Source organism: Lactuca saligna, chromosome 2 (assembly GCF_052625555.1).
Source record: "Lactuca saligna cultivar CGN05327 chromosome 2, ASM5262555v1, whole genome shotgun sequence".
NCBI classification, from domain to species: Eukaryota; Viridiplantae; Streptophyta; class Magnoliopsida; order Asterales; family Asteraceae; genus Lactuca; species Lactuca saligna.
The window spans coordinates 157,238,401-157,254,027 of NC_136418.1; the positions used below are offsets into that span (position 1 = coordinate 157,238,401).

Genomic DNA, 15,627 nt, shown 5'->3' on the forward strand with positions numbered 1-15,627 from the left:
TTAGGATTCGATGGGGCTTTCATGAAGGGACCTTACCCTGGACAGGTTCTCACTGCTGTGGGTCTTGATTCCAATAATGGGATCTACCCACTAGCATATGCCATAGTTGAAGCCGAGAACATAAGCTCATGGAGTTGGTTTCTAGAGTGTCTAGGTGAAGATTTGGAGCTGTCTACAAATTCAAACTTCACATTTATTTCTGACAGGCAAAAGGTTAGTCTTCTTATGATACTTGTTCATGACATCTGTGTAATTTTGTCTGCTACCTTTAAAAAATAACATTTTTGTTACTTGTTTATTAGGGGATTTTACCTGCCATTGCCAACCTATTCCCTAGCGCTGAACATAGGTTTTGTTTAAGACATATTCACGAAAACATGAAGCTACAATGGAGGGGGAAGGAGCACAGAGATCATTTATGGGAATGTGCAACAGCAACAACAAATTAGACACTTTGACAGATTCATGGAAGATTTTAACAAGTTCAATTCAAAGGCATGTGATTGGTTAAAGAAAATTCCACCCAAACATTGGGCCAGAGCACATATTTCAGGTATATTTACCCTTATATAACAGTTAGACACCTTGACAGATTCAAGGAAGATTTACACTTTGACAGATTCTTATAAGATATTTTGTTGCATTGTACAGGAAGAGCACATACAGATATTTTGTTGAATAATTTATGTGAAGTTTTCAACTCAAAGTTGTTAGATGCTCGAGACAAACCTATAATTACATGTTTAGAATATATTAGGGAATACTTAATGAAACGAATTTGTATTGTGCAAAATGTGATAGATAAGTCTCAAGGGCCTCTTACCCCAACAGCCACAAAACTTTTAGATGGAGTTAAGAAACATGCTTCTCAATACACTTGCATATTTAATGGTGCTGAGAAGACTCAAGTTACTGGGACAATGGGGGAACAATTTGTGGTTAATTGGAGGGACAGGAACTGTAGTTGCAGGCATACAGAGATCACTGGGATACCAGGCTCTCATCTTGTTAGTGCCATTTGGGATAAGGTTGAGCATGGGGCAAAAAATGTCCCACCTCTTGAGGAGTGGGTACATCCATGTTATAGGTTAAGCACATGGAATGAAATGTACAAGTACAAAGTTCAACCAATCAATGGAAGAAGTATGTGGCCAAAGTCAGATTGCCCCACAACACTAACACCCCCCAAACATACTAAACAGGTAAATAATTTTCAATTTACAAGTTATTATACGTTTATATTGTTTTATAATTTATTAATTATGCAGGTAGGGAGACCAAAAAAGAAGAGAAAGAGAGCTCAAACTGAAGAACCAAATAATCAAGGTAAAAGTTTGACCAGGAAGTTCCTTACAGTTACTTGTAGCAAATGCAAGAACAAGGGTCACAACTCTAGGAGTTGCAAGGGACAAGGGGGACAAACTGAAGTTAGAAATGTGGTGGCAGGGGGCAAGAAGCTTAGCAAGGCAAAGAAGCAGGGAGATGGAAAAAAGGATAAATCCAAAATGAAGGAAAAAGTTTGATTTGTTGTCTTTTGTGTTGTTTGTTATGGAACCTTAGAAAGGTCTTTTGTGTTGTTTGTTTTGGTACCTTAGAAAGGTCAGACTAAGTTGGTTATTGTGTGTCTTTATCTTTTGTTGGTATTATGGTTCACACAGGGTGCTAGACTAAGATGGTTCTTTTGGTTATGATACATTAGTCTGCAAGCTCTTTTGATATTTTTTTGGTATTATGACTTTGCACTTTAAGGTTATGTAATGAACTTTATGACTATGCAAAAGTTTGCATTTTATTTTTGAACGTTTCTAATGTTGTTATGGCTTTACAATGGTTCACACATTATACTACAATGGTCTAAACCCTATAAAAACCTTTAACTTTCATTTTTAATACTTTAATGGATCTGGATAGTTCATTAAGTTGCAAACCAATATTTTACACTCATTACGTTCCAGACCAATATTTTTCAATGGTTGCAGACTAAAAGTTTCCCAAATAAAAAGCATTCCATTCATACATACGAACATTTCTTACATCACAAACAAAAAAACGAAATCATCTTCAAATTAATAGTAATATCTGATTCTACCCACAAGCAAAAGAACCATCATCTATCTACCCACAAGCAAAAGAACCATCATCTTCAGACTAATACTATTAGCATCTTTTGTACACATACATGAAAAAGAAAACCCAACTAAAAACTATCATCATCTTCACTTTTTTTGCTTCCAAACTTGCTTGCAGCAGAGATTCTTGAAGCTTGTTCTTGGATCTTAGCAAACCTGGAATGACAGCCACAGCCCTTCGACACATGGGCTCATCAAACCATGCAATGAAACCGCAACTGCTAGGACATTTCCAAAACCTACGCCCTGGGTTGAGATCCGTCCATGATGTCACTATCACCGCTTGCCTTCCACAAAAACAATTTACCATTCTTATGCAAATTTTCTTACAAACACACAGAAGAGAGAAGAGAGAAGAGAGAATAGAGGAGACGATAAATAAAGAAGGAAGTGATGGGGGTTTAATTTTTATAGGGAAAGGGACTATCTTTTGCAGATCATGAGAGAGAAGGGATAAGCAAATGACAAAAATACCCTCGTGTGAGGGTCACGTGATTTAGATAAACGACAACAATTAAACGGAGTATGTCATAAGGACTATTCGTGCAACAATTTGGAACCACAGGGACCATACTCGTCCAAAATTCCTCATAAGGACTATCTTTGGTCTCTCGTGCCAACCACAGGGACCATCTGTGTAATTTTGTCTAAAAAAATAAAGGCCGATACTAATAAGTTATAAATAAGGCATCATTAGAGATGCCCTAAGAGGCAACGCTTCTACCAAGTAGGATAGTCCTACATTAAGGATCATTTCTTTGATTTTGATATTATACAGAGTCTATTTTCTTGCTATTATACAACAATAATGTTTATAATATCGATATTATATAGAGACTATCTTTGTAATTATTTTTGTGACCATTTCTGTAAGTAATTCTTGCAGGGACCATTTATGTACTTCTTAATTTATTCTGTAGACCATTTTTGTAACTTTGTAAATCTTACATGGACTATCTTTGTAACTATTTCATATAGGGACCTCTTTTCTAAATCTTAGTTTTTTCCATGGACTATTTCTATAAGTTTGTGATCAAGTAGATATATTTTTGTAATTTTTTTTTTGAAAATTAAATGCCTCCCTGTAATATCGTGATTACATATGAAGTATTTTTGTAATTATTTCTTACAACGATCATTTACGACTAATTCTTATAAGGACCATTTCTGTAATTCTTAATTTCTTCTAGGGACTGTTTTTTTAGCTTTGTAAATCTCATAGGGACTGTTTCTATAAGTATTTCGTATAGGGACCGTTTCTGTAAATCTTAGTTTTTTCCAGTAACCATTTCTGTAGTAATGTTTCAATGGTAAATTGTCGGAAATAACATAATTTGCTTTTCCTTATCGACGGGTAATATATGTAGATCCATACACATTATAAGCACGTTGCTATTACAAGTAAGAAATATACATTACATAGTTTAAATATTTCTATTAATCGAGTATGAAAAGACGTTTAATATCTTCTAAGACACTTACATCTAACCTAATGGATGCTCGAGCCTTGAAATTGGGGCAAGTTGGGTGTCTGTTAGGTCCCACATTATATTTTGTTTTTTTTTGTCCGCAAATCTTCTTGGTCTTTTCTGTTTGCGCGGCGCAGACCACGTGTAGACATTAGTCTTCGTAGACTGTTTGTTTTTTTGAAGACTGGAGACCTAAATATATCTGCACGTCATCTTCTTGATGCAGATGTGGACCAAAGTCTCATACATCTTCTAGCCTAAAAAACACATATATCTTTATTTTTTATTTTTTTAGTTTTTTTGAATTTATATTTATTCAAACTTTATTAGTGATAAACAATTTTGAAAAAAAAAGTTTCAATGCTTAAAAAAAAGTCCGACAACACAAACATGATTTTTTTGACAAATTTATAAATAAAAATTTATAACAATAATGGTTGTTGAAGTTGTTTATATAAATATGAAAAAAAATCATAATATATTATTATATTCTTTGTACCAAATTTTATAAAATATTATATAATAGTGTATCATCAATTTTTTAACGGGCAACAAACTTGTATAATAAATATTTAAAACAAAACAAAAGGTAAAAGGCGAACAACCTTTGCATATTTGAATAACAAAAATAAGACTAAACGAAATATTTTATGTTAAACATTTTACAAAATCGATATATCATCAAACCTTTATATTCATTATATATACAGATTCATAAGATTATTGTTTGCCAATAATATTATTGTTTGCCTTTCACTTTCGTTTTGCTTTATCATTTTCTTTTCCACTTATTTTATTTATTTATTTATTTTGTTGCAAAGTCTCATTTTCTCCCATATACATCAGATTTTTAACCCCCCAAATTAAAGTTTTTAGTAACCTATTTCCCCCTTCAAAAACAACACACTTGAATTAAATTAAAAAAGTTATAAAATTTGATTGAAAATCTATAGTATCTAATACATACAAATAACTTGTAGCACGTATCATTATATAGAAGTATTAGTTCAAAAAATTATCATTTATTCAAATATTGACATGTGGTAGTCTCACATATTTTTTCTCTATTAATTCAGTTTTTTAAATTAAACTAAATCAAGATATGTTATAAATTTAAAATTTGAATTCTGAATTAAGTTATTTGAGATTGCCTAATATATACAAAATCAAACAAGTTAAGTTATCATTATATGGATTTTAATCAACTATTTTTTAGAATACTTATTTTATAATTATATCTAAAATTTAAAAAACTTTCTTTTACTGATATACATTATGTGAAAATATAAATAATCTCAAATCTACTCTAATAAATAAAAATATATATATTTTTATCATATATCACATTCTCATTCATTTTGTCACATGTAATTTTGAGACTATAAAATTAAAACTTTTCCACAAGTCATTTTATGGTTTTTTTTTCTATTTTATTAAATTATACATAGTATTTAATTGTAATAATTGTAATAAATATATATCAATTTTATTAATGCAACTTTCTTTTTAATTTCAAAATTCCTAAATTAAAACCCAATTATTTCTTTTGTTTATTTATTTAAATTATTTGTTTAAATTTAAAAAATAAATGAACATTTTAAATTTTTAATAGTTTTTTATTTTTCTTATAAATTCAAACTTCTAAATGTTTAGAACTTCGTATTATAACTTTTTTTAATAAACTTGTTCACTAAGTTGTACTATTTTACTATAATACTTTTAAAGTTATATTAAAATGCATTATCACATTGACAATCATTTTCAATATACTTTAGTATTGAATTTTTAAATTTTTTTTAACCTACTAAATAATAAAAAGCAATGAGAAAGTTTCTATTTTAAAACATCAAATCAGTGGAAGTCTAGCCCATTGGATTTAGAGGGGGCCCAAATCAACATTATTTGCTTCTTCTTCTCTTCGGCCCCTTTGAATCTCTATTGCAGTTTGCAGTTGCTCCTTGCCACCACCCACCTACAAATCCTGAAAGTCAATTACCGGTTGAACGACAGCTTATCTGATTTTAGTTCTCCCTCGTTTTGGTTAAAGATTCATCATTTCTCCCCTCTTTCTTCTTTCCCCACATTATTCGCCGGAAGGTAAGCTTAATAATCGCAGGGTATCTCTTATGTCAATTATTATGTTTCTCAATGGATTACGCGTTACTTTTTTCAATTAATCATTTCTATACAATATGATCCGAGAACGAATTTGACTTTTATTTGAAACAAATTCTTATAGGCAAATGTGATGCCCTAATTTTTTATACCTTCGTTGTCTCTATCTTTCCGTAATTATTACGTCTCTTATCTTGGATCTGAACGGAGTGGTATGGCATCTCGTGGGGTTTCCATTTTATTTGAAATTCAACTCAATATAACCAGACGAGCGTTATTGACATCCCTTCTTGGTTTTGATTTTGAGTTGGGATGTTATTTGGGGGAGATGATCAGACGAGCTTATCAATTTATTCAAAATGTTTAATGTTTTGAATGATGTCTGAAAGCTATTTTTGGTTGCAGGACTTGGGGTTTTGCAGTTGACATACAGAATCTCAACTCCGTGATCGTTGTGGATGATGAGAAACGGAACCCCTCCCTTCGAAGGGCATTCATCTTCAGATCATATTCAGGCTCCAAGTGTCGGTGAATGTTCTAGCTCAACTTCATTAAGCAGTCAGCCGGATGTTGATGTTGATGATGATGGGATGATTGCTGTTGTATTGTCTGAAGAGTATGCTAAATTAGATGGTTCAGTTGGTCGCCGCCTTACCAACCTGGAACCAGTTCGGGTATGATGAATTTGATGATTCAGAGGTCAAAGCTTCTGATTGACCAAGTCGTTTATTTGAAGTTTTGAACACTGCTTCTTATATAATTTTATTTTCCTTGAAAATTTCAGCACATCCCAAGGATTAATTCCTTCATTCCTAATATAAGTGACGCCAGTTTGGATCATCAACGATTGAGTCAGAGGTATGCATTTATTTTGGTTGCTTTGTGTTTGTAAATTAATCATCAATGTTTATTATAAATAATATGAGAAATCATCTTTTTCTTCTATTACTGCTGGGTGTGGATACTGGATCATCTGTGTTTATCTTTGTTCAGGTTACACGTTTATGGTTTATATGAAGTTAGGGTCTCTGGTGACGGAAATTGCCAGGTGGACGTGTGTCTATTTTTTTTAAATATATTATATTTTTTTTATCCTTGATTATTTATATTTAATTTGTTTTTCCATGTATGTCAGTTCCGTGCAGTTTCAGACCAGCTTTACAGGTCACCTGAGTATCACAAACATGTCCGAAAGGAGGTTGTGAAGCAGGTTAGCTCTTCTGTACTAATTGTTACTTAAAATGTGACGTAAAATGAGTTTTCTGATTTTCGCTAATGATGTGATGTTGTGACACAGTTGAAGGAGTGTCGTGCTTTATATGAAGGCTATGTTCCAATGAAATACAAGAAATATTGCAAAAAAATATCCAAGTAGGATACCTCATACGCGGTCGTCACTTCTCTTATGCATGCATGTTTTATATGGCAATGCCAATAATAATGATACGCTTCTTTTATAGTAATATGTTTTTGTAACTAAATCATCATATTCAATTATTCATGGCACTTACAGAACAGGTGAATGGGGGGATCATGTTACTCTACAAGCAGCTGCTGATAGGGTGTCTACTCTATACCATTTTTATAAATATATATTACTATATGTTCAGATTATTTATTAGATTTGATGATTTTTTTTCTCTATACATGTAGTTTGCTGCAAAGATATGTCTTTTGACTTCATTCAGAGACACCTGTTTTATAGAAATTACTCCACAGCAACAGACGCCTCAGCGAGGTATTACATTCATTATCATTCTGTCGCACATCAACTTTTTATTTTCTTTAAAATTTGTCTGATTTTTTTTATATATAAACAGAACTGTGGCTAAGCTTTTGGTCTGAAGTGCACTACAACTCACTCTATGAAATTCGAGGTCCATTCTCTTTGCTTTTATAATTTGGGAAGAATCCAAAAATTACAAAGTACAATGCTATAACTAATTATGGTTTCTCATTTTGCAGAAGCTGTGGTGCAGCAGAAGCCAAGGAAGAAGCACTGGCTGTTTTAAGGACACAACTCATAGCATCCAGGACAGGAGACTCTAAACATTTGTTTAAATTTACTTTTATTTTTTTTATCTGAATGTAATAGCATAATACCCCCCACATATATGTTCATCTATATACACCAATAAACAAATGTCGAATTATTGTAAAAATTGTAATGCATTTGTTTTATAAAACCATATATAGCTTTGAGATATCTGCTTTTTGTAGTCCGTTTGTAACTACATAAGAGTGATCAATAATCTCATTAAGATTTTTTTTTTTTTTTTTTTAATGTTGTTGGTATGATAAAAATTGGACTAGAAAAGCAAATACTATGCACAGATTAGAAAACGAAAAACACTTAATTGGGAAAACAGGAGAAAAGCAACTGTCAATGTATTCCCAAAAGAAAAGCTATATAGAGAAGTCAATCTAAAAATCATTAGAACCACACAACACGAAGCTACAATAACACCAAACTGTTGATACACAATCATACCCTAAGAATCTGAAGCTTGGATGCAAAAGCAATGGCAACCCAATCAGGTTGAGAAGATGACCACTGCAACTGTTCTATTTCAGCACCAGCAGTGTACGCCAAAATGGGATCCAATCCACCTTCAACAGGTTGACCCATGGAAGAGAGATCCCAGATGAGAGCCTGGGAATCATCACCGGCGGTGCAGATATGGCAGGAGCTGTGTGGAGCCCAGGCAATGGCGTTGACGCTGGCCTGGTGCCTTTGCAGTTCCACCACCGGAAGTGTTGGAAAACGAATGTCGAGAACAACCACCTTGGCGCTGTCCATTATAATGGTAGCCATGTACCTAGGGTCCTGCTTGTTCCAGCCGAGACGTACAAGCGGTGTGTCAGGCTCGGAGCTCTCGTATATGATCGTGGAATGCTCCTTATCCCGGAGATCGAAAACTCGCACGGAGCCATCGGCGGAGACGGATGCAAAAACACCAACGCCGCCCCACGCGATGTCGTAAACCTCCTTATCGTGAGCGATGAGCTGCGTGTCAACGGTCTCCCTCTCAATATCCCAAATCGTACAGGTAGTATCGATACTGGATGTTCCTATACGCTTGGGCTCCGCCTCGTTCCAATCAAAGGACGTCACCGGACCACAGAATTCGCTGTTGCGATTGTTGTTGAGCAGACTCTTCATCTCCACCCGACGAGAGTTGCCAGTGCCGTTGTGAGTATTGTCGTCTTCGCCGCCATCGTCGTCTTCGGAGATTCGCCAAATGCGGAGGAAATCGCTGGAAGTGGCGAGGAGGTCAGGCTTCTGGCACTCCTTGTCAGGGATGAAGATGACCTTGGTAGGCGGGTATGGGTGTTCGAATGAGAGCGTGGGGTCGGATCGAATCTCGCCGTTGGAATCATCGAGTTGGACAATCTCAACACGATTTGGATACTGTTCAAGAAGGCTGGCGATGGCAAGACGATACTTCTTGTCACGGCGAACGCTCCAGTTCATCGCGTAGATATGCCATGGCGCCTCATAGGTGTAGATCTCAGAACGTCTCTGTTGCTCGTCTGATCCATCTTGGTTGGGATCGCTATTGGCTCCCATGGTTACTCCGATTCTTCTTCCTCACCAACTTTAAACCTAAATCGGAATCAGGGATTGGGATAATCCCCTATCTGCAATTTTTGGATGCTACTTTTACGAGTAAAGCTAAAGGCCTAAAATCCATTGTTATAATTTATAGTGCTATATAACATTTAAAAAAAAAATCATTATTTTTATATCATTTTAATCATCTAATTTTAATTTATGTTAGAAAAAATGATTACTTTTAGATAAACTTTTATTGCGACAATAATACCCTCAGTTTTATATTTCTTGTTCCGAAACGAAAATCCATATATTTAAAAAAGATAAAACTACAAAATGGTGTTGTCGATTACATTTTTAAAAAAAAGATAAAACTGCAAATTGGTGTTGTCGAATACATTTTTTATGATGTTTTTTTCAAATCTTGATTTTTTGGCTTTCATGGTCTTTTTAAACTAATTTTAAACTAATTTCATTTGGATTTTCTAATATTTGCTTTAAAGGCATATATAAGAAGTATTAATTAATCACAATTGTTATATAATTAAATGTCAAATCCATTAAGATTATTAATGAATTTTATATTTAATTATGGTAATATTTTTTATAATTAATGTGTTTAACATTTAATTATGGTAATAATTGTGATTAATTAATACTTCTTATACGTGCCCTTAGGGCACATATTAGAATTATGGATTTAATCCATCAGTAAGCTGAAATGACTATAATACCCTTTGGGTATTTTTTTTTATTTTTATTTTTCATTCATTTTTTAAATCTAATACTCATTTATTTATTTAAACAATTAAAAAAATGATAGGTCTCTCTCTCTCTCTCTCTCTCTCTATCTCTCTCTCACACACACACACATACACACACACAAGAACACATCGATTTTGTAACTCACAAGAACACATGCAAACAGAATTCTTGATTTCTTTTGAAAATCCCTTTTTTGGACCTCCGATTTTGAATCTACGTGTTCCGAGACCTTCGATTTTGCTCTGTACCTTAACTCCAGATTTCACCTCCTTCCATAGAGCCCCAATGAACAAAAATCTGTTCAAAACTCGATTTCATAAGTTCAAGCCTTCTAGTTCATAAATCGATTCAAAGCACACACACGATGAACACGTTCAAATATGGGTTTCCTTTTAGATGCCAAACCTTTGATTTAGCAGCTTGTTCTCTAGGGGTTTTGGAAGTTTTTATTGTTATGCCATCAGTTCTTGATTTATATACATCTGCTCAAATAGAAAAAGGCATGTCTAGGGCGATTGATAAAGATTAGCGACGAGGAATCCATAAAAATCATGTCAAATTTAAACTTTTTAAAACATTTCAAAACCAATGATTATTACAAAACTTATTTTCAAAATATTATAATTTCAGAGTATCCCAGAATCAAATCATAAAATCATGAAATATGAGGAGCTATATGATCACGCATTCACCTTCCCGCGATCATCAGAAGTACCTGAAGCAATAATCGGTAAATATAAGCTCAAAGGCTTAGTGAGTTACCCCCAAAATGTCAACATCATACAATCATAACCATATCATACAATTAAACACAACATGCATAATGAGCCATTAGTCTGACTAGACCACCTCACAGGCCCTCAATCTATCTGGACCGCTCTTTGAGCCTTCAGTATGTCTGGACCGCCTCTCAGGGCCTTCAGCCTATCCGGACCACTGGCTGGGCCATCGGCCTAACTATATGCCCTCCCGGGTCTGCACTGGGTATCTTGGCCTACAGCACAAAGCAGTACCTGCCTTAACCCAATCCCCCAAACCAACCAACATGTGCACATAAATATCATACGCTAGCTAGCATGTACAGATAATCATACGGATCTAACATATCACTAACATGGCAACGATCCTATAACCAGGATATAGATCTAACCGATTACTAACATAGCAACCATCCTATAGTCAGGATACCGATCTAACATATCACTAACATAGCATAATCCTATAAACCAGGATACCGACCTACCAGGTTACTAAGCTATCACCATCTTAACTACCAGAATGTAAATCAATAAGCATATCATGCAATATACCCGGATACAAATCCAATAAGGGTCGATATTGGTGCCTTAGACCCTATTGATATAATGAGGAGAATTCACCTCACGAGTAGCTCGAAGTGATAAAGTTAAACTCCACCAAATGCAGCTCCAAGTCCAACACCTACATCTACTGATGATCCACTTCCATAAATTCCCAAATTACAAAAATACCCTCAGAAGTCAAACTGGTCAATCCTTGGTCATAGTCAAAGTCAACCATCAAAGTCAACACTTCAGGTTGACCCAACTCGTCGAGTGCAGCTAGCACCTCGTCGAGTTCCTTGAGAACTCATAAATTCATAAACCCTAAACGACTCGTTGGGTTTCTAACCAACTCGTCGAGTCCATGCGTGTCTAGAAGTCGGGGAAAACCCTAACTGACTCGTCGAGTCCTCTTAATGACTCGTCGAGTTCATGCAGAATCAAATACGGGCAACCTTCATCCAACTCGCCGAGTCGGCTAAGCGACTCGTCGAGTTCATGCAGTCCATCACTTATACAAATGTTTTTAAGCCACCCCAAAGCTCCATATTGCAGATCCAACCTCCTAGGGCATGGTTTCCATGAAAAGTTGCAAACTTTACGTACATGCATGGTCCTAAATGCCAAAACTAGACTAAGGGAAAGGTTAACTCAAATGGAAATGCCCAAGCTTGCCAAATCTCATAACTTTATAGTTATAGGGACCAAGGGGAGTCCAGATCTGAAGTTACAACTTCAGATCTTGCCACAATACTCGAAATGACTCCTAAATGTAACGACCCAATTTTTCAAGTCCAAAAATTTCATTTTCGATTAAACACTTTGTAAAACATTTGTAAATAAACAACATTCGACCATATCATTTCTTAAAACATATTTCGTGTCTGCAAACCCAAAACATAAGTCATAATAATGTCAGAGTACAAATCCCAGAATATATCATGATGCGGAAAATGGGAGTGTGTGTATGATATGCCGCTACCGCGCCAGCTCCTTCCCCTTCGCTGAAGAGGTACATGAAACCATAACTGTAAACTGTAAGCACAAAGCTTAGTGAGTTCCCCCATCGTACCACATACCATACAATCATATAGCATACATACTGTCGGGCAATTGTGGGGTTCCCAACCTGCCCGGTACGGCCATTCTCGTGTGCCGACCTACCCATGTGGCCATTATGGGGTGTCGTCCTACCCATGTCAAGCCATTCTGAGGTGCTAACCTACCCATGTCAGGCTATTCTGGGGTGCTGACCTACCCGTCCTAACAACCGCACTTGGGGACTATTCCCCTCCTACTACCTCTATCACATATAACATATCATGCCAGCATACAAATATACCATCACATACTATCAGACATATCTGGGGTGCCTGACCTACCCTTCGGTCCTAACAACCGAACTCTACTACTATCACATATAACATATCATGCCAGCATATAACATATCAGGTAGTAGCAAACCTAGATGATATCACAAAGACAATCATCTAACATACAACTCCTATTGGTGGGCCAACATTGTAGCCGTAGACCCACCGCTACTGGAAGGTAACTCACCTCGGAAAGTAGCTGCTGAAAATCCGCTTGCTAGACGACTAAATGCTGCAGCGGCAATCCTCCGGCTATAAATCCATAAACATATATTAGTCACTCCTAAATACCCTTAGTTCAAATGACTGACCTACCCTAGGTCCAAGGTCAAATCCTTGGTCAAAGTCAACTTCCAGTTGACTGGACTCGCCGAGTCCCTCTCCTACTATCCCAACACTAACTCATCAAGTCCCTCTTCTCACTCACTGAGTCACCCTTAACTCATTACTTAGGACGATTAGACTGACTAGCGATCCGACTCGCCGAGTTCGAGAACAACTCGCCGAGTTCCAGGCAATCTTCAAAGAACTCGCCAAGTTGTTTATCCAACTCGTCGAGTCTAAGACCATCTTCATAGAACTCGCCGAGTGCACTTTGGAACTCGCCGAGTCCCTTGAACCCTCCTCCCATACGGACCAAATCTAAGACATGCAATGGTTCCAAACCATAGATCTAAGCTCCTAGGGTATGCTTATCACGTAAAGTTGCAAACTTTACGTGCATGCATGGCCCTTTGAGCTCCAAAAGGCAATTCCAAGCTCTTTATGAGGTCATACACTCAATAGGGACCTCAATCACTTCAACCACAGAGACTTTACACTTCTAAGGTGTCCATAAGGTCCAGATCTGCAGTTATTTCATAACATAGAGCATAACTACATGGGTTTGAGGTTTTAGGGCTTGAAAACCATCAATTAGGGACAAAAAGGGGATCTAATGAACTATTGGTCAAGGTAGGAACTTTTCTACCTGGGTGGAAGCTTCTCACAGTGTAGATTTCGGATCTACTTCCCCTCCTTTCACTTTTCAACCTCCTCCTTCTTCTTCTAAGCTCCAAACTTCCTTCAACAAGCCAAAAATCACTCACAAGATCAATATGGGGGCTAGGGTTTCGCTCTACAGCTCTCTGGAAGTGTTAGGGACAAGGTAGGTCAAGTTAGAGTGTTTAAATAGGGTGCAAACACCCGGGTTAGGGTTTTACTCGTCCAGCATGGACTTGCCGAGTCTGGGACCCGACTCACCGAGTCCCTCACTTAAATCCCCTGCCAAAATCGCTCCTACTCGGCGAGTCGGGCCTCCAACTCGCTGAGTCCAAGGCAAAATGAGAAAAATACATAAACAGGAATCGTACCAGGAATCCGGTGTTACACTAAATGTGCTAAAGATAGCCCTAAACCCAAATATGAAGAGATTTAGCAAAATATAAGCCAAGGTAACGACTTGTTACCTTCAAAATGATGCCAAGATGAGGCAGAGTCAGATCCACAAGCTCCTTTTTGCTCCAAGCTTCTTATACTTCACACCTTCTTCACACAAAGCACCAAAATCACTCTTTAAACCTCACAAAGTCACAATCACTCAAGAACAAGGTTAATAGTGATTAGGGTTTCTCATAGCCGTAAAGGGGGTGGTAAAGGACTGGAGTAAGGGACTTAATGTCCTTTAAATAGGGTGCAAAACCTAAAAATTAGGGTTTCATCTCCCAGCTCCTGCTCATCAAGTCCGGGTCCTCCGACTCGTCGAGTAGATCCAACAATCCAAGCGGGCTAACTCGCCTCTACACGACGAGTTGGGGGCAACCGACTCATCATGTAGGTCCATAAATATGTATATATAATGCTTTAAAACTTCTACCTGGGAGTCGGGGTGTTATAATTCTCCCCCACATGAACTAGAATTTGTCCTCGAAGTCTGATGCGGTGAACAATCCTGAATAGTGCTCCTGTATCTCTGCCTTTGGATCCCACGTCCACTCAGATCCCCTCCTGTGCTCCTACTGTACCTTTCCGCTCAAGAACAGCCACCAGCCTCTCCACATAATTTCATGTAACGCCCGTGTTTTTGGGATAAGCATTAGTATAGTGATGTAATAGTCATGGTCAACCATTGTAACTTATTTTGAATTAATAAAGATGAATTATTTGTGTATTATGTGAATTTATGTGCTTTATACTTGTTTATAAAGACGTAATAAATAAAGGGTAAAAATAAGCATAAAAAATAAAATGTTAGATAAACCTGATATCGATGAAGAATATTATAGTGGTCGTGACAAGGATTCCGTACATATAAAGAACGCCGAAATCCGAATTATAATAAAGAAGTTATGACATGTCGAAGTTTCACGACAAAACGACACGACGTTGTGTGACTTAAGAAGTGAATTTTTTATAAAATACTTTTTAGCCTTAGCGGTCTAAACAAAAGTCGTATTATACGTTAAACCGATAGTAGGCATAAAAAGAACTTCCAAATCTGACTTCGTATGAGGAAGTTACGATTTTTCTAAGATTTAGCATATCAGTACACATCCCAGAATTTGAATTTTAGATCGGTCGATTTTTAGCCAAAATAATCTAAACAAGAAATGAAGATATCGTTAATAGGAGTTCAACAATAAAAATACAGTCGAAAGCGGAACTCGTATGCGAAAGATATGGATGAAACTTAGTTCATACTCTTTGAGCGCGGCAAATTCGATACAGTTTTGTAAATCTAAGATAGAATGAGAATTGGTCGACGGGATCTAAATGAAAATTGTAGTACTCATAAATACCAACGCGTGGATATAAAGAACATCGATAATAGAGCTTGTATGTTAAATATATGGACGAAACTTAGTCCCTACTCTTCGAGCGCGATAAATTCGATACAGTTTTGCAAATCGAAGATAGAATGAGAATTAGCCGAAGGGGTCT

The 15,627-nt window shown here is 36.4% G+C and overlaps 2 protein-coding genes across 2 annotated transcripts; one reads left to right on the top strand and one right to left on the bottom strand.

Moving 5' to 3' along the window:
- Positions 1–5,518: 5,518 nt before the first annotated feature.
- Positions 5,519–7,919, top strand: LOC145032340 (Cysteine proteinases superfamily protein). Its single transcript, XM_078981114.1, has 10 exons — positions 5,519–5,695; positions 6,119–6,387; positions 6,498–6,571; positions 6,707–6,761; positions 6,849–6,923; positions 7,011–7,084; positions 7,227–7,275; positions 7,367–7,451; positions 7,534–7,590; positions 7,679–7,919. The coding sequence occupies exons 2-10, from the start codon at positions 6,172–6,174 to the stop codon at positions 7,723–7,725; spliced, it is 732 nt and encodes a 243-aa protein (XP_078837240.1). The 5' UTR covers positions 5,519–5,695; positions 6,119–6,171; the 3' UTR covers positions 7,726–7,919.
- Positions 7,920–8,048: 129 nt separating this feature from the next.
- LOC145032339 (WD repeat-containing protein LWD1) lies at positions 8,049–9,396 on the bottom strand. Its single transcript, XM_078981113.1, has one exon. It carries the CDS (start codon positions 9,282–9,284, stop codon positions 8,199–8,201), a length of 1,086 nt encoding a protein of 361 aa, XP_078837239.1. The 5' UTR covers positions 9,285–9,396; the 3' UTR covers positions 8,049–8,198.
- Positions 9,397–15,627: the final 6,231 nt, after the last annotated feature.